At 49.9% G+C, this 18,730-nt stretch overlaps 1 protein-coding gene across 18 annotated transcripts in view; it reads left to right on the top strand.

Annotated features, from left to right (window-relative positions):
* The window catches only part of hspg2 (heparan sulfate proteoglycan 2), a 77,145-nt gene extending 58,756 nt beyond the window's left edge, over positions 1 to 18,389 (top strand). For 12 of the 18 annotated variants that reach the window (XM_081704003.1, XM_081704005.1, XM_081704010.1 and 9 more), the window contains 33 exons: positions 555 to 690; positions 2,084 to 2,235; positions 2,364 to 2,493; positions 2,675 to 2,821; positions 2,971 to 3,105; positions 3,198 to 3,379; positions 3,471 to 3,666; positions 3,877 to 4,056; positions 4,266 to 4,526; positions 4,891 to 5,053; positions 5,188 to 5,285; positions 5,541 to 5,807; positions 5,913 to 6,025; positions 6,192 to 6,339; positions 6,435 to 6,551; positions 6,707 to 6,724; positions 7,578 to 7,662; positions 7,841 to 7,985; positions 8,096 to 8,198; positions 9,055 to 9,164; positions 9,372 to 9,480; positions 9,613 to 9,711; positions 9,800 to 10,021; positions 10,291 to 10,535; positions 10,886 to 11,057; positions 11,356 to 11,478; positions 12,228 to 12,284; positions 13,563 to 13,638; positions 13,752 to 13,830; positions 14,882 to 14,952; positions 15,148 to 15,231; positions 15,488 to 15,591; positions 15,747 to 18,389. In XM_081704003.1, the coding sequence (XP_081560129.1) occupies positions 555 to 690; positions 2,084 to 2,235; positions 2,364 to 2,493; positions 2,675 to 2,821; positions 2,971 to 3,105; positions 3,198 to 3,379; positions 3,471 to 3,666; positions 3,877 to 4,056; positions 4,266 to 4,526; positions 4,891 to 5,053; positions 5,188 to 5,285; positions 5,541 to 5,807; positions 5,913 to 6,025; positions 6,192 to 6,339; positions 6,435 to 6,551; positions 6,707 to 6,724; positions 7,578 to 7,662; positions 7,841 to 7,985; positions 8,096 to 8,198; positions 9,055 to 9,164; positions 9,372 to 9,480; positions 9,613 to 9,711; positions 9,800 to 10,021; positions 10,291 to 10,535; positions 10,886 to 11,057; positions 11,356 to 11,478; positions 12,228 to 12,284; positions 13,563 to 13,638; positions 13,752 to 13,830; positions 14,882 to 14,952; positions 15,148 to 15,231; positions 15,488 to 15,591; positions 15,747 to 15,919 (4,500 nt within the window). In that variant the 3' untranslated portion in view covers positions 15,920 to 18,389. The other 6 variants (XM_081704017.1, XM_081704001.1, XM_081704004.1 and 3 more) reach the window with 5 other exon arrangements.
* The last annotated feature ends 341 nt before the right edge of the window (positions 18,390 to 18,730 follow it).

Genomic DNA, 18,730 nt, shown 5'->3' with positions numbered 1-18,730 from the left:
CTACTGTCACTAATAATAAAATGGAAGGGGCCAGTGGTAGTGATGACATTTGGAACTGTTCCCTGTTTTTTTTATCGAGCATTTACATATATTTTTGTAAAAAAGCCAAAAACCAGAAAAGGAACAGGCATGAATGTGGGATTTCTCCACAACAGGACTACGTAGTATAGCGAGGGGCAGCGTACTAAACACAATTAGCTCCTCTAACCTTGTCACGCTGTAACATTTCTGTGCGCTCCCACCACATTATTAACTGCAGTCGGCGATGTTTCGTTGTTCACGTCTTATACGGTACGTGAGATGTGGGCTTAGCAACACAGCGCAAATCAAAAGCACACCAGTAAAACCAGCTGCTTTCGCAGCTACCCCGCCGATCCGTGTGTTTGCGTGATCTGCGCACCTGTCGTCCCGCTCGGGTGAAACGAGGTAAGAATGGACGTTGCAGCCGACCCTGGATGCCTCTTCATGTGACTAACTGCAGTGCGCTGTGGACAGATGTGTTTAACGCGAGGTTTGGCGCGCTTAACCGTCCATCCCCCCGGTAACGTGTGCAGGCAAGCACGGAGCGCACGGACTTCGGCACGCTGCTCATCCCCAACGTCACACTGGCGGACGCTGGCACGTATCTGTGCGTGGGCACCAACGCCATAGGCTCCTCCGAGGCACCCATCAGGGTCACTGTGATCAAAGGTAAAGCGCACCCACCCACTCACCACCCCACCCCACCCCGACCGTGTTTAGCAACACGGCTGGCTCAGACACTGGTGGAAATTAAAAATGCTACTCGTGCATGAAAATCCTGTGAAAAAAAGGCTGACGAGTTGAATCTCTAAGTACAACTGTACAAAGTTTTCGAAGCATTTTAAATACAGTACTTTCTGGAGAAGAGAATTAACTAAAAAATAACTCGGAATGAAAGAAATGTATGTCATATATTTGTAAATGCTTAAAAAAAACTTTTTTGAAAGTATTTTTAAAAAATAATTGTATTAAATTATTTTTTTATTAAATTATCTAAGTTACACAGAACAGATTTAGGGAAGGTGATTATAGTGTGTGCAGGGGAGGGGGAGGGTGACCACATCTGGCCTTTATCAGAGTGTGCAGGGGAGGGGGAGGGTGACCACATCTGGCCTTTATCAGAGTGTGTGCGTGTGCTCTGTGGTCTCCAGGGCATTTGTGGTCTTTAGACCTGATCTGAGCCCATTTTCTTTTATTAAAAGTTTCTGAAACGCAGAGAGAGTTTGTTTGTTAGATTATTTATGTTATTATGCCATTCGGAGCATGAGCTAAATGTTGACTTTGACCTGTGAGTATTGTTGATTTATTGATGTATTGATTCATTATTTAATTGATTGTTTTTGATTGATTCATTCATTCATTCGTTCATTCATTTGCCTTTTAACAATACCTTCACATAAAGTGGAAGTTAAGAGTCCAGCATCGTTCTAATACAGAATGAACAGAGAACAAAAGCATCATTTAAAGAAGAAGATAACCAGATGTGAGCTGCAGATAAAGTGAAGTCTGTTTGCACACACATAATCCACAATGTAATAACAACACACGTTTTAGAGATTAAAGCGAATATGTTCAGCTGAAGGCTTTTTTTTACTAATTTTTCACTATGTCTGTTGCTAATTTGCCTTTGGGGTGAATTCTGTGAAATTTAAAGAAAAAGAAAAGCTTTGATCCTGGGCGGTTAAAACATATTAGTCAGCGTGCCCATCCGCTGTGGGCAGACTAATCAGAGACTCCGGGATTCCTCGTTATAACGCACTCTGCGTCACTGCCAACCTATAGGAGCGCCTTCCAGCGGACGTGCCTTTTTATGGGTTTTCCATGGCTGGAATCGAATTAAGCTGATTAGTCATAGTTTGTGCAACCATCGTTATCTCAAAAAAGAGATGGAACACAAAATTCGCATGGGTTTTTCGCCACCAGCACAACAGGCTAACGTTTCCATTTTTCAAGATACATGAAAAAACCCTTAGTCCTTGATCTTCTAGCTGTATAACTGTCGTGTTCTGCGAAAGTGCTTCCTCAAAGGGTCAAATGTCCACTTTGTTAAACCCGCACGTAGGAGAGACCGCCGCCAGTGTGATCACCATCCAGCCCTCCATTGCCTCGGTGGTGGAGGGAGAGATGCTGGACCTGAACTGCATTGTCCCGGGAGACCCTCCACCTTCTGTCACGTGGAGCAGAGCCAGTGGCCACCTCTCCTCCTTCCACCAGGCCTGTCCCCACCTCATACACCCTGTTCACAGTTTGCTTTGGCCTATTGTAAGTATTTTATCCTAATAGGTGTCACACTAGTGACTGAGAACGATATTGTGTGTGTGTGTGTGTGTGTGTGTGTGCAGGTTTTAGGAACGCAGCTGCGCATCCTGAGAGCCTCCCCCGATGACTCGGGAGAATACATCTGCAGGGTGGTCGGAGGCCCGCATGTCCGTCAGGCGTCCGTGTCCGTGTCTGTCACCTCTGAGTCCTCCCGTAAGCTCCGCCGTCATTCAAGAGCTCCACAGCTCCAGGGACAAAAAAACAAACCAAAAAAACGCATGCATGTGTCTGACGAAGGACAGCGCTTAGACAAACGCACCTGAACCACGGGGTGATCAGAGTGTTTGTTGTGCTTGTGTCCCGCTGCTGACCGTGGTTTTCTGGCCCCCTGGAGAAGGTCTCCAGAGCCCCATCATCTCCATCGAGCCCCACAGCGCGGCTGTGCGGCAGGGCGAGGCAGCCAGCTTCCGGTGCCGTGTGCACAGCGGGGCCCAGCCCGTGCGTTTGGAATGGAAGTTTGCCAGCGACCAGCCCCTGCCAGGTGCGGCCCCCTCTGGAGCACAGAATGCTACCAACACGCATGGCCTTTCAAATACGGTTTGCTGTTTTGGTTGGGGGTGTTTTGCATTGAGTACCGTTTTCGGAACGCTTTGAATAACTCGGGTGAATAACTCGTGGCTGTGGCCTTAGATAACGTGAAGATCGGCCCAGATGCCTCGGTGATCACCATCGCCAACGCCCAGGCCAAGAACCAGGGCACGTACCGCTGCGTGGCCAGCAACCTGTTTGGAATCACCCACAGCATCGTGTCTCTGGTCGTAAGAGGTATGATACCTTCAACCCTTGTCAGCTTTCTCCTGTGCAGACAGCAATGGTCTCACAGCACTGTGACAACTCTGTTGTCATTTCCCCATCAGAGTCCCCCAGGGCCACAGTGACCCCCGCAGGGCCCGTGCACGTGACAGTGGGCAACCCCATTAACCTGGAGTGCCAGGCAGCCGGAGAACCGCGACCCTCCGTTACCTGGCACCGGCTGGACAATGCCCGCAAGACCGTGCTGACCAGCCCCGTTCCCGCAGAGTCCAACGTGGTCCTGCAGGTCTGCGGCCGTCTGCCGCCCCGCGCCGCACACCGCGGTCAGCGCTCTTAGCAGCGGACTCCCTAAAGCGTATCGTTCTCCCCTTCCTCAGATCTTGGTGGCGCGGCCCGAGGACAGCGGCACCTATGTTTGCGCGGCGCAGAACAGCCAGGGCAAGACGGAGACGAGCGTGGAGGTGGTGGTGGAAGGAGGCACGCAGGTGCCCACCGTGCCCCTCGCCAACGTGAAGGAGCCCCTGATGATTGTAGTGGAGGGCGCGACCACCACCCTGCAGTGCGATGCCCACGGTACGCACGCGTGGTCTCCGCACCGCCAATGTCAAACGTGTTTTTATCTTTTTATCTGCCGGCTGTTCGACGTTCCGGAGCCGTTTATAGTGATGGCGTCTGCGTTAACGAAAAAAATGCCATGCAAATAAAACCGAATCGAGCAGAATTAACAGTTCTGCCTGCCATACTGTGTAACGTGGCGTGTGAATGTTTTTCTGTTGTCACTAGGATTCCCAAAGCCAACCATCACCTGGTCTAAGCTGCGTGCCCCTCTCCCCTGGAGGCACAAGATAGTCAATAACAGCCTGGTTCTCCCCAGCGTGGGCCGTCAGGACTCTGGCCAGTACATCTGCAATGCCACCAACCCCCTGGGCACCAGCGAGGCCACCATCATGCTGGATGTGGAAAGTGAGTGCCGTGCGAGTTCCTCAGCTCTGAGCACTGGACGCACCGTGTGGTTCATAGATCGTGCAGGGTTTCGTAGGGGTAACGTAGTTTTCTAGGCACTGACCACAGCCTGCTAGTCCACCACCGTCATGTCCGTTACCGTAGAGCTCGGTCGTCCTGCTGTAATTAGCTTTCTCGGTTTTGGAGTTTGACCGCTGCACGTGTTTCAGCGCCGCCGTACACCACCGTGCTGCCGGACGACGTGGCGGTCCGCGAGGGTGAGGTGATCCGTCTGCAGTGCCTGGCCCACGGCACCCCGCCGCTGCGCTTTGAGTGGAGCAGAGAGGGCGGGCCCCTGCCCCCCGCTGCCGAACAGCAGGGGGCGGACCTGCAGATCAATCTGGCCACGCCCGCCGACGCAGGCACCTACGTGTGCGTGGCCAGCAACGAAGTGGGCAGCAGCAAGGCGACGGCCAAAGTGCGGGTGCGATGTGAGTACCCGGGGCCCACCCACCACGGTGTCGGCCTGGCTGTCCGTTACCACGGAGACCAGCCCGAGGTAGACCGCAACCATCACTGGAACAGGCCACAACCCTGTCCAGGAGGACACTGGATTTCAACAACAACAACAATAATAAATAATAGTAGTAGAAATAACAATAATAGAAATATTTATATAATGTCTTTATCAAACATCACAAACATTAAAAAGTTCCAGTTCTGGTGGCTGTTTGCTTAGCTTTGTTTTGCCCTTCTGCCCCTTCTAAGTGACTGTGGCGTGTTCTCTATAGCTGAGGGTTAAGGGTGGGGTGTGCGTGAGGACCCACAGTGGACGGCTCTGTGTTTTGTGCACAGCGCCCCTGTCGGTGCGCGTGGCCCCCCAGGTGGAGGTGAAGGCCGTGGGCAGCGCGGTGGAGTTCACCTGCTCAGCCAGCGGGGGCGCCGAGGTCACACTGGAGTGGCTGAAGGAGGGAGGAGCCCTCCCGCTCAACCACCACATCAAAGACGGCGTACTGAGGTGGGCCGCGCTGTCCGGCCCGGCACGGCCAGCGTCAGAGCACAGATTTAAGTGACATCCTGTGATCTGGACTGTGTGATGAGTGTGTTGGGTGGGTGCGGTTTTCTAAACTGCCTCTGTGGCGTTTCTTGCAGGATCGAGAACCTCGAGAAGAGCAACGAGGGTGTGTACATCTGCCGAGCAAGCAGCGTGTTCGGCCAGGCCCAAGACAGCGCCAAGCTCGCCATTCAAGGTCAGTCCAACGCACCACACCCAAATGGTACCCCATTTACCAGGGCATACCCCCGGACCAGGGCATAACAGCACCCAGGCACACCAGGCCTGCAGACCAGATCCAAACAGTACCCATGCACCCCCGGCCCATGGACCGGAGCATAACAGTACCCACGCCTCCCTTTTGTTTTCTTTTTTTGTTGCCTGGTCTCCATGTCCTGATTGGTGCGTGTGTGTGTGTGTGTGTGTGTGTGTGTGTGTGTGTGTGTTGCAGCCCTGCCCAAGGTGACGATCAACGTGCGCACGTCCGTGCAGACGGTCATGGTGGGAGGGGCGGTGGAGTTTGAGTGTCACGCTGTGGGCGAGCCCAAACCATCGGTGCACTGGAGCAAGGCGGGCGGCCCACTGCCCGAGCACGTGCACGTCAGGGGTGGCCTGCTGCGGATCGAGCACGTGACGGAGGCTGACGCCGGCCAGTATCGCTGCACGGCAACCAACGACGTGGGCTCCGTGCAGTCCCAAGTGGTCCTCAACGTCCAGTGTACGCACCTCAATACAGCATGCAACTCAAACCCAGTTAATGTTAATGGGGTGACCTGCGGGCAACTGGGGGTCACTCTGTAACACGTGGGGTGTGTTTTTAAAGCTTTGCCCCAGATTGTTGCCCAGCCCGAGGCGAAGGAAGTGACCATTGGCTCTACTGCCATCTTTCCCTGCATCGCGTCAGGGTACCCAGTTCCGACCATCATGTGGTCAAAGGTAACCGACGCCCCGCGCTGCCCAGACCTCCACGCTCACACCAGCTCATCTCTGACACGCTCAGCTCAACTCCTCCTTGGTCTCGCTACGTAACCGAGCTGATTCGTCATCCATTCACACTCGAAGGGGTTGCTTTCTTGCAAACCAAAGAAACCTCTCTTTTCAGCTGGATGGCGAGCTCCCCCTGAAGGTCACGCAGGACGGGCATGTGCTCACTGTGCCAGAAGTCAGCCACGAGGACTCGGGCACGTATGTGTGCACGGCGGCCAACAAGCAGGGCAAGGTGCAGGCGTTCACCAAGCTCGTTGTGCACGGTGAGTCAGCCGCGCGGCAGGGCGGACCACGCCCGAGACCATGTGACCGCCCCGGCGCGGCTGTGTAATCATGCTGCATCTCCGGTGTCATGCAGAGCAAGTGATGCCTTACTTCAGTCAGGAACCTCTGTCATACCTCACCATGCCTACAATCAAAAACTCCTACAAAGCGTTCAACATCAAGGTCACCTTCAGGCCGGACAACGTGGACGGTAAGCATCCGTCAGTCGTAGGACCGATCAGAATCCTCCTTGTTTGAAAAACGTCTGTTATCCTAAAAGTGCCACGTATGTCTGACGTTAACGGTGGGGTTTTTTTTCTTCCTCTTTGCAAACTCAAACTTTTGACCCTCGCCTTTGCTATGAAGGTCTCATTTTGTACGCGGGTGAGTCAGCGCGCTCGAGAGGGAGCACGAGCGTGCGTTCTTAGGCCCCGTTGCCGTGGACCCCGTTGCCATGCCGCACGGCTTCCTCCCCTTAGGAGCGCCGGCCACTTCTCAATCCCACTAGCACACGCCGCTGGCCAAGAGCTTGCCGACTGCGGTCCGAGTGCGCCGCTACGGAGATTGGAAAGCGGCCTCGGTGCTTGGGCTGCAGCATGGTTTTTCGGAATGGCTCATAAGAGCCGCTGTCTTTCCCGTAACAGCATGTAGTCAGTTTGTGCCCGGTGCATCCGTATGTCCTGCGCTATGGTGCTTTGACATGTAGGCTGCCGCATGTGTTGCGTCGATGCCTGTTTGTAGAAGCGCACCGTGACAGATCGGGTGTGAGGTCATGTACTAAGGTCTGTTTAAGGTTTGCTGTGTTCACCCAAGCTTGTTGAGTACATTACAGCACACTTGCAAGTGTATATTGCAAATGACCTGCGCTTCTAATGTGACATTACTATATTGCTGCAATAGATAAAAAAAATTAAAAATGTTAAAAAACATTAAAAAGAAGCAAATGTAAGCACATATGAATACATCAGGGTAGCAGGTCTTGTCAGGTTCATGTACACCACTGCAGAAGTGGATGGTACAGGTCGATCCCCTGACCCCATCCCTGGTGCCCGAGGCCTGGCATGTGCCCCTCTGACACTCTGCTCGGCCAGGTGCCCCCTTCCCCTGCCCCTGCATGCTGCTCTTCCGCTCGGCTCCATGGACCCGGCCTGACCCAACCCGACCCTGGCCGGGACGGGGCGGGGTTCAGACGAGGAGGCGTCAGCACTCCCCTTACCCACTTCTGCGGCTCCCCCAGGGATGATCCTGTATAACGGACAGAAGAAGACGATGGGAGCCGATTTCATTTCCTTTGGGCTGGTGGGCGGCCGCCCTGAGTTCAGGTATTTGAAACAAAGTCACGAGTCCAGTGGTATGATGCACACCTGAAAGCTGTTTCAGAGCGAAACTTATCCGTGAGCTCATTTCATCCCACCGTCTTCCATACGACATCCCATCTTCCAAATTTCATCCCAATGTCTTCTAACTTCCTGCCGCGTCTCCGTTGTCCGTGTGGTGAAGGTTCGATGTGGGCTCTGGCATGGCGACCATCCGCCACCCCAGCGCGATCAAGCTGGGTGAGTTCCACACCGTGCAGCTGTGGCGTAATGGCACTCTGGGCTCCCTGGCGGTGGACGAGGAGGCCCCCATCAATGGCAGCTCGCAGGTGCGCTCTCGTCGGCCCCCTGTGCCATCGCGCCTCCGTCCTGTTTGGGCGCTGTGTGCTGGACTGAGGGTGAGTAACAGCATCTTACATGTGGAACATCTGCTGTCCAGGGCAAATTCCAAGGCCTGGATTTGAACGAGGAGCTGTTTGTGGGCGGCTATCCAAACTATAGCATGATCGCCAAGACTGCAGAGCTCAAAACCGGCTTTGTTGGTAAGAAACTGAACCTAATTTTGTTTCAAAATAAAAGTCTTTTATTTCTCTACTTGTTTCAGTATTGTATGTATAAAACTACTGTGTAATTAAATACTGCTGGTAGGCTCTAGAGTGGGAACCACCCCGGGCAGCACATCAGACACTCACATAAAGGCCCTCACCTCACTCCACTCAGTGCAACTCATTTTAATGTGTAATTTTAGCAATTGTACCTCATCACCTGTATAATACGATTAATACCATATAATACCAACAAATACCGCCCATATCTGTATTTATTTAAATGCTGCAATAGAACATTGTGCAATACTAGCAATATATGTGCAATATCCTTTCTGAGAAATACCTTAAATGTGCAGTAATACTTGTAAATGTGTATGATTTTACTTTTTTACATTTTGCACCTTTCAGTTGCACTTTTATTAATCTATTTATTGTAAATAATGTAGCAATACAGATTTCCCCAGGAGGGATAATCAAAGGCTTTTTATCATAAATGTTGCAAAACCTAAACAGTAAGAAGTGTACCAAACTCAACCGACCTGAATTGTGTGGATGAACTCTATGACTCCATAAAGGTTGTAACCCTCTGTGCACTTCTAATGTTGTCTTGATCCGGTTTCCTTTACCCCTCCTTACCCCTCCTTACCCCCCCTCCCTTACCCCCCTCCATTACCCCTTCTTACCCCTCCTTACCCCCCCTCCATTACCCCCTCCCTTACCCCCCTCCTTTACCCCTCCCTTACCCCCCTCCATTACCCCCTCACTTACCCCCTCCTTTACCCCTCCCTTACCCCCCCTCCCTTACCTGCCTCCTTTACCCCTCCCTTACCCCTCCTTACCCCCCCTCCAGGTTGCATTAGTCATCTGGTCATCCAGGGAGAGGAAATCATTTTCAAGGACCTTGACAAAAGTTCTACTGGCGTTACTAACTGCCCAACCTGCAAGGATCACCCGTGTCAGGTTAGACCTGCCTCTCCTGTACGAACATTGTCAGTCTGTTTACGCATCTGCCGTGTGAAACATACATGACACCATGGCAACAGCAGCGTCGCAGAGAGAACCATGTGGCCTTCCCAACGTGGCCCAGCTGGGTTTCCGTGCTACCTCGTGGCTTTTGTGCTTACATGGCTGTATATCGTGACTCATGAGGCTGTGTCTATGGTGCAGAACGGTGGGGTGTGTCAGGATTCGGTGGCCAGTCTGTACAAGTGCAACTGCATGCAAGGCTTCACTGGGAGCAACTGTCAGCACCAGTCTGCCCTGCGCTGCCACCCAGGTGGGAAACCCAGTCCAACTGCCACCCGCAATGGTGCATATGTACATATGTACACCCACACACACACACACACACACACACACACACACACACACACACACTTACATGTATGTTTTATGTTCCCATCTGCAGAGGCCTGTGGGCCGGACGCCACATGCATCAACCGCCCCAACGTCATGGGTTATGACTGCCGCTGTCACCTCGGAAAACACGGGACCAAGTGCATGGCCGGTAAGGGCACCTGCCAACAGGCCCCGCCCCCTGCTGGGCCCACCCACTGTTGACCACGCCCCTGCTGACCCCACTCCCTGCTCCACAGGCACGCTGGTCACCACGCCATCGTTCGACGGCAAGGATTCGTACATCGCCTACCCGCCCCTCACCAACATCCACAACGACCTGCGCATCGACATGGAGTTCAAGCCCATGTCCACAGATGGCCTCATGTTCTTCAGCGGGGGGAGGAAGATGAAGGTGGAGGACTTCGTGGCTCTCTCCATGGTGGATGGGCATGTGGAGTTCCGATTCGAGCTCGGAACAGGTTGGACACACACACACACACGCACACTTTAAAATATAAACAACATTTCATTTCAGTACGTACACAGGTTTTAAGAGGTTTAATATCCAGCATTAATAGGCCTCTTACAGTGTAAACCACTGCCAGCGCCAAAGGGGTCAACCTCAGGTCATGGAGTGACTTCTGAGTTCCCCTACTTTAACACACCTGACCCAGTTCATGAAGGGCTTGGTGATTTGCTGAGGAGTTAAACCAGGCGTGTCAAAGTGTGTTTGTGCGTGCGTGTGCAGGCCAGGCCGTGCTGCGTAGCCAGGAACCCGTCTCGTTGGGCCAGTGGCATCACGTGTCCGCGGAGCGTCTGGGTAAGGACGGCTCTCTGAAGGTGGACCACGCGCGCGAGATCCAGAGGTCCTCGCCCGGCAAGGCACAGGGCCTCAACATCTACACGCCCATGTTCCTGGGCGGAGTTCCCAGCATGGACCTCCTTCCCAAACCCGCCAATGTCAGCTTGCTGTTCGACGGCTGCATCGAAGAGGTCATTGTTGATATGCGCGTGCACACAACTCAGACAGGAGATGCCAGGGAATTCACACAGCTGTGACTGTATCGCTCACTAAGGAATAAAGTGGACTGGTTAATCAGCTAAACAGGGTAGCAGCAGAACAGCTTAAAAGCTAGCAGACGTGTAGGAAACAGGGCATTTTTTCTCAACAGTAAGACATCCTTGACTCCGAGATTCCCTCAAATCTCATTAATAGAGACATGCCTTTACCCAAGTTAAATCCCATGCCATTGAAACCTGCTGGAAAATAGTCCAGTAAACCTCGTTGTCTTGTCTGAATTTTCCTTTGACGTATCTGTGGTGCTTCTGGAATGTGCCTGCAGGTGTCCATCAACGGGAAGAAGCTGGACCTGTCGTACAGCTTTGTGGAGAGCCAGTCCATCACCGAGTGTGCCGAGCAGAGTCTGTGTGACCGCAGGTCCTGCCAGCATGGTGGTACTTGCCTGATGACTGCCGAGTACGAGTTCCAGTGCCTCTGTAGGGACGGATACGAGGGTGAGCTCCCGGCGTGCCAACGCCCTTCGTGCCCGGCTAGGGACTGGGATTGGCTGAGGCGTTTCGGGAACTCCAGTACTACAGCTTGATATGAATGTTCCGAGTGTTTTTGTGTCCTGATTATTGGAAAATGCTTTTGCATTCAGTTCCCTAGAGCTGCCTGTATGACAAACCTGTGGGGTGACAGTTTTACACCAATAAGTACCGTAATTATAATTAGTCATACCAGATAAATACAGTTACATGCTGGCTCGCTCTGCGTGTGTGTGTGTGTGTGTGTGTGTGTGTGTGTGTGTAGGAGAGCGCTGTGAGTTGGTGAAAGATGCCTGTCAGGACTCCTCTCAGTGCCAGAACGGCGGCAACTGTGTGGCGGGCGTCTGCGTGTGTCCCGTGGGCTACATGGGCCTCTTCTGTGAGGAAGGTTAGTCTCGCGTCGTTCCGTCATACCTGGCTCCACCCCTGCTGTCTGCCACTGTGCGCCCCCACCTGTGCTCCCCTCAGTCTTCTCCCTTCCCTGCTCCAACAGGCCGGCTGTGGCTCAGGGCCTGCCCTTGATACTTGGGAGCACAGGCCAAACTTGTGCACTCAGAGCTCTGGGTTCCTGCAGGCAGAATCACTGACTACAGTAAATGATACATGTGTAGACTTATTTTGGTAGCACAATGCTATTTAGCAGATTAGCACATTCTGGGAAATACAGAGACCAATAGACTTTTATTTTGGTAACACAGTGCTATTTAGCAGATTAGCACATTCTGGGAAATACAGAGACCAATAGACTTTTATTTTGGTAACACAGTGCTATTTAGCAGATTAGCACATTCTGGGAAAGACAGAGACCAAAAGCAGATAAACACAGCTATCTCTCCTCCCAGGTTAGCCGGTAGAAAGTGAACGTAAGTCATAGAGGTGATCGGCTCTGTTGGGTATATTAATGCCACACGAGAAGCTGAATGTAGTTTTCCTCACATGCCGGTGGAGGGTTCGCCTGTGACCCCCTGACCAAAGGGGTTTCCCCACGTAAGAAACAGCTTTCTGACACGGTTAGCCAGCGTGAGCCGGACTGGTCCGGAAAGCTGTAGGCGGCTCCCCGCGCGCACCGTGGTCCGTAGCGCTGGCGGTCTGTGCGTCTCACGCGTGCGCTCTCGTGCCTATATCCCGCACACACAGGGAAGGAGGCCGTCGTCACAGAGACGCCGTGGAGGTCTGCGCGCGACGCGGTTAACGGTACAGTATGCGACTCCTCGGCCTGACCTTGAACACTAACCAGGACAAACTTTTTTTTTTTTCCATGGGATCACACCCTCTAACCCCACCCGCAAAACCTTCCAAAAAACAAAACAAAAACAATCAAAAACAAACACGGACATACAAGCAAACAAACACACAAACATCCAAAAATTAGCATGTATTTTAGGTGTCGTCGTATATCACGCTACTCACTTGTCAACTTCCTTTACATTAGTGCAGACAGAGATGCCTTAACCTCTTTCTTATAGTTCAGCAGTACGAGTGCTGCATGTACAGTGGAGACGTGTAATAAAGCTCGTGTGAATGCTGAGAGAATTGTCTGTTTGTTTGTTTATGTTCCAAGGGTCCTGTAAACAGACCCCTGAAAAAAAAAAAAGGTCATTAAAAAAAAAACAAAAAAAAAACATTGACGCTTGTACTTCACCGAGCCCTCCCAAGAAACGTCAACCGGAAGGTTGAGCAAGGGGAATTCTATGCCTCAGCGTTTTCTCTTTTCAAATGTGGCATTGAGGCAGCCGTTCTCCTTTAGGAGTGGCACTCCGACGGCGAGCCACAGCATTCCCCTTTGGCTTCTCCAGAGGCGTCTCGTTCCGTCTGCACCTCGACCTTTCACCCCTGCCACACCCTCCCCCGCCGCCGGCCCCCGACCCCGCCCGTCCGTGTGCACCCGCGTCTCCGTGGCCAGCGGCCTCGCCCGCGCCGGAGGACGAAGGGAGAAAGTGTCGCCGCACGTGATCTGTTACTAACAACTGCACGTCTGTCCCTGTCACACGTGTTGACAGGGCGTGTGAGGGCGGGGCCAGACGTGTGGCATAGTGAGGGGCTTGAGGATTTTTTTTTGGGGGGGGGGGGTGTTTGTGTTTAGTTTGGAGTATGGAGAGAATGTCTTCCATCGCTTTGCCTTGGCTCCAGCGTGACTGTGACTTGTGTTTATTATTCTCACTTATTATTATTATTATTATTTATATAATTATTATATAATTATTATTCATTCTGAATTTTGTCCAAGATTGTGTCGTCAGTTCTCTTGAGTTCCATTTGAATTTTTTCCTTTTTATTTTATTTTATTTCATTTACCTTTTCCTTTTTTAAAAAACAATCAAACATTTAAACATGAAAATTTGTCATTTCCTTCTCTTCTTCTCGCTTTATTCTTGGGTTATTCTGGGGATGACCACCGGGTGGCGCTATAACAGAAGGTAAGCCTGATCGGCTCCACTGTTGTGTAAACTGAAACTTGTCCTTTTGTCACAGATTTCCCAGTACGGTATGCTGCGTACTTCCATGATGACAGCTACCTAGCACTTCCTAAACCAATGTTCACACGCAGGTGAGACACCCCGACTCAAGTAACCTTTTTTTGCCGTTCTGCTCAACACAGTTTAGTGTATTGCACCTCGATCTTATGGACACTCTCCTCTGAATTACTGTGGTTGGTTTCAGCTCACCTGATTCCCCGGAGACTATCCAGCTGGAGATAAACACGGCGTCTCCAAACGGTCTTATTCTGTGGCAGGGAGTGGTAGGTTCTGGAACGGACTCTTTATCTCCCACCGATGTTCGTGCATATCACATGTCACATGTGTGTCCCTCGATCCACTCTTCACACACACACACACACACACACACACACACACACACACACACACACACACGTGTGTCCCTCCATCTGACCATCGTGGATGGTGAACTAAGACTACGTGTTTCTGCTGCAGAGAGCTGGCATGGTCAGGTTGTGTTGGAATACAAGCTACGTTCGAGAAGCCATGCGACATTAACTTTTCACTACCACAAGGCAAGGAAATGTAGGGTAAAGGTCAAAATGTATTAAGATATTAAGATATACATTTTTTTTAACGTGTCCCATTTATCACCAAAGGGCCAATTATGTGACACATAACTAGAAACAACGACACTCCCACCCTGCATTTTAATGAATCCCTAATGAATAATTCATGCATGCTGAAACTGCTCGTGAGGCCCGTGGGGTCAGAGTTGAAGTTACACCTCCACTGAACTGTGCATCAGTTTGGCATGCATTTTCATTCTCAACTAGACCATTTTGCAGGTGCACCACCCATGACTGAATGCTTGTGTCCAAAGGTAGCTGTAACAGTTAGTGATACAAGATGCCATGCTACATATAAACTCATCCGCGTGGCCCCACAGCTTGTAGCGTGATTTTAATACATCATTTAACTAACATATTAACGGTACCATTCTTACCGTAGCACCAATGTTCCTCTTTAACAGTACCGTCGGTGGACATACTGTTGATTAGACATTCCGGTATTAAACAACGTACACACAGAGACCAAAATAATGTGTCTGATACTGTATATCCTGTAAGTGCAGTACAGTCTGAAATGTCTTAGGAAGTTGGACATATAAAAGAACTTCAGGTTCATAGTGAGCCTTGATGTTATATTCTAGAATAGATGATCTGCCTTTAAAGGTCTTTAAGGGGCGTCACGGGCCCACACGGGACAGCCCCGTGCGGCGAGTTCCTGTCACGGGCAGTCCCAAACACGTCAGACACTCAGCTGCGTTCTCCATCGCTACTCGCTTTGCAGGAACCCGGAGAACAAGGAAGGGGGAAAGACTTCATAAGTCTGGGCTTACAGAATGGACACCTGGTTTTCAGGTGAGGCGTTTGAATTGTCTGCTTGTGTGCATTTTAGAGAATTTGGAGAACTTATCGCAAAAGATTTTTAAATGTCTTTTTTTTTTTTTTAGATTTAATCACCCACAAAGTCTTTTAGAATTCTCCTTTTTCACTTTTTTCTATAATGTTGCTGTTGTCTCACGCATGGACGTTGGCGCCGTCCTCTGCCCGTAGTTACCAGCTAGGCAGTGGAGAGGCAGAGATCCTGTCCAGAGAACGCATCGATGACCAACGCTGGCACAAGATCGTCGCAGTCAGGTACTGCGCCATCTGACGCTTCTCGGCAGGTTCCATTAGTTTGGGATAATTATCACATTTTTTCCCCTCTTTTTGTGACAGTAGTAGTATTTTATTTTTTACCTTTTGTGTCGTAAGAAGGGATCTGGGACTTATTTGAATTTGGAGTCTACTGGTTTTCTGCAGTTTCATGAAGACGACGGGCATTACAGGCTATAAACCCACACATTGTTAATGATGAATGGACATTTAGGCTCATTGTTTCTGTCGTAAACAGGACAGGAAAGCAGGGTTACATCCAGGTGGATGGCAGGACACTCCGACTTGGCCAGTCACAAGGCAAGAGCATCATGGTTAACACCAAAGGCAACATGTACATAGGTAAGTACTGCTTTATCCAAACACAGACTTCTTCAGCTCTCTGTTCCTATGCTGAGCAGTAGTTCAGCTGTTTGGTTTATCGTCTAGGCCAGTGTGCTGTGACTTTTCAGTGGGAAAATGCATTCTGAGTACTATCTGTGTGGGGGTCGGGGCAGGGGGCGCTCCGGACATATCCATGCTGACTGGAGGCAAGTTCACCTCAGGCCTCACGGGCTGCCTGAAGAACCTGTCTCTGCTGAACGCCCGGCCGGGCGAGAAGCCCGCGGCGCCCGTCGACCTGCAGGTCCACGCAGAGGAGGGCGTCAACGTGCAGCGCTGCCTGTTGTAGACTGCCCCCGACAACACCCACCAGAGACTGAAGAAAACTTCACACACACACACACACACATACACACACACACACATACGCAAATGAAAGAGACACAATTCTCAGACATCTACAGGACAATAAATGGTTTTTACTTGCATTATAGGCTATAAACACACACACACACACACTCTTTCACACTGACATGTTTTCTTGGTGCCTTACTGCTGCCAAAAAAAAAAACCCCACAAAATGCAAAATGGATTCTGTGTTGTATTAAAACCAAAAAATCAAAAAGAAAAGACAAGAGAAAACAAGTCTAAATGTTATTAACAAGTGTTCAACCTCTCAGTGTTGTATTCTCAGTGAAGGACAATTAACAAGGGATAATCAGTTCCGTTTACATAGTAGTTGTTTTTTTAGTCATAAAATTATAAGAAAAGCGATAAGGAAAAAAACCCTTCAACTATGGGTCAGATCCTATGGAGTCAGATGTTTTTACAGCACTGAATTTTTATTTATATACATATGGATATATAAATCTATATTATATATTTGTGTGGGTGGTGGAGGCGGGTCGTGCTAATTAATCATAACCTGCTTGTCTTTATTTCTTCGAGTGGCCTCTGGCTCCAAATAATATATGTCTGAAGCTTTGGGCTGAGTGGTGTTGATACTTGAAGAGTCCCCATGTTCTCCACGAGGTCAGGGCGGGCGAGCGTGCTCAGAGGCTGAGGCTGCCGGAACAGGAGGGGTGCTGTACTCTGGGAAGACTGTAGCTTCAAGGTGGTGTCATGACACATCTCAGGTGAAACCGGAGGCAGGAAAGCAATGAAAGCATCATGGACTGAGGCAAGGAAACTTTAGGAGATGTTGGGGGTTTTTTTTATATGCAGTTTATACTAAAAATAGAGAATCATCAAACTTCCTCTGTGTCAGGTGTATTAATAAATGGTGCTTAATTCAAATAGATTCAGTCATAATGAAAAGACGCTCGCTCTCTCATTCACATTTTCACCTCTCCTGTCTTCTTGCTTGGCTGTGTCTCACGTGGATTGTAAGTCTCAGCAATAAACATTTCTTTGCTTCTTGCCAGGCCACAGTTAAAGTATGGAAGCTTTTTTTTTTTAGATGTCTGGATAGTAAGGGCGTTTCACTGTTGAGGAAGGGCAGGAATGTTTAAGTGTAAATGAATATTGCCACTTCCAGAATCTAAGTTTATTGAGTGGCTCACAAATGTTTTGATATTAGATTATCATGGTCAGTGAATATGTTTTGTTTGGATTTTTTTCACTTTTTGTCAGTAACTATTTAGAACAGTTTGCTTATGTTCTGTTCAGTCTAAAAGATTTGTATTTTATATTTTCCAGCAGTCACACCAAAGGCTTGTGTGTCTATTTGTTGTTTGTGCCAAAAGTTGCCTGTTTGCATGTCCGCTGTCTTTTTTATTCAGAAGAGACTTGCGAGTCTTAAACTCTTGACCCACCTCAGAATAAAAAAAAAAAAAAGTCTGCCTCTGTCCGTATGCCTATGTGTCCGTATCAACCTGGTCTGTCCTTTCTGTCTGTGTATGCGCTTGTGCTCAAGTGCTGGATCCTCCAGTGTGTGTGTGTGTGTGTGTGTGTGTGTGTGTGTGTGTGTGTGTGTGTGTGTGTGTGTGTGTGTGCGTGCGTGCGTGCGTATGCGTCACGTGTATGCATTCGTGTCCTCAGGCGCGTCGTCGATCTGCCTTCAGTGTTCATAGCTCGCTCAGACGAGACCGTGGCGGCGAGTCGGTTTGGTTAATGGGGCGCGGCCCGAGGGGAGGTACAAGGGAAGGTGGAGTCCACGGGTCGCATTACAGTACAGTAGCGCATAGAAGAGCCCCTCTCCTGTTACTGTTACCAGCTCAGCCCGTGGAGAGCATGCTCGCCCATGTGCCCAGAGTTTGTGGGTTTTTCTTTCTTTTTTTTTGGGGGGGGGGGGGGGTATCCAAAATCCTTGTGTGTTACTTTCTTAAACGCAATCAGCATGACCACTTCACTTGATGATGTCACATTCATGTTTATGGTCTTACTGTGTTTTCACTACGTCTGGGCTTGTTAGGGTCACCTTTGCTTTTACTCTGCTTGTAAGTGCACTGCACCTTCCTTCGTATATTTTTTTATATATATATTGTTCCCCCGAGATCACAAATGAATTAGTTCTCCTACATTAGGGCTTGTTGGCCCCCTCCTCTACAGTGCGCTCGTTAGGAAAGGTGTGTTAGATCAGCGTTTGTGGGATTGGAAATCTGACCACTTGAATGCAGCTGTAAGATGTTCGTGTTAACCTCTCCCAATAGAGGATTTACTCCCCATGTTTGAAATATGAGTAAAAATGATTTAATGTCCCGTGTGACTTTGTACTCATACAGTGTCGAGTGAGAGATTCACTGGTCACAGTTTATTGCCATGGTATCTTAATAAATGTGTCAAACGGATTCAAATCTATAAACTAACATTGTTTATAACTTATGTCTCCAGAAATTTTTTTTTGTCAGATTTGCACCTTCAATCTCATGAGCGGCTGAAATGCTGTGTTCTGTGGACAGGCAATGATTGTATATTATTGTGTGGGTATCTCATATAGCCCAGTGTTACATGAGGAATATTATTATTACTGATCTCCCTCTGAAGGTATTCTCAGTCTGTGGAGCGATATGGAAGTTGCCCTTTTCATGGTTCAGGTCACACTGTCACTTTACTACCCCAAGGTGCTCATATATGATGCTACCCTCCTCTTCAGACCAGGGGAAAGGTCAGTGCAAGCCCAACAGCTAGAACAGAGTAGAGCCAAGGTGGTTATCTGTGT

Source organism: Electrophorus electricus, chromosome 21 (assembly GCF_041902795.1).
Source record: "Electrophorus electricus isolate QZ-2024a chromosome 21, ASM4190279v1, whole genome shotgun sequence".
NCBI lineage: Eukaryota > Metazoa > Chordata > Actinopteri > Gymnotiformes > Gymnotidae > Electrophorus > Electrophorus electricus.
The sequence above is the reverse complement of the archived record's forward strand: the minus strand, read 5'-3'. Positions and strand labels throughout refer to the sequence as shown.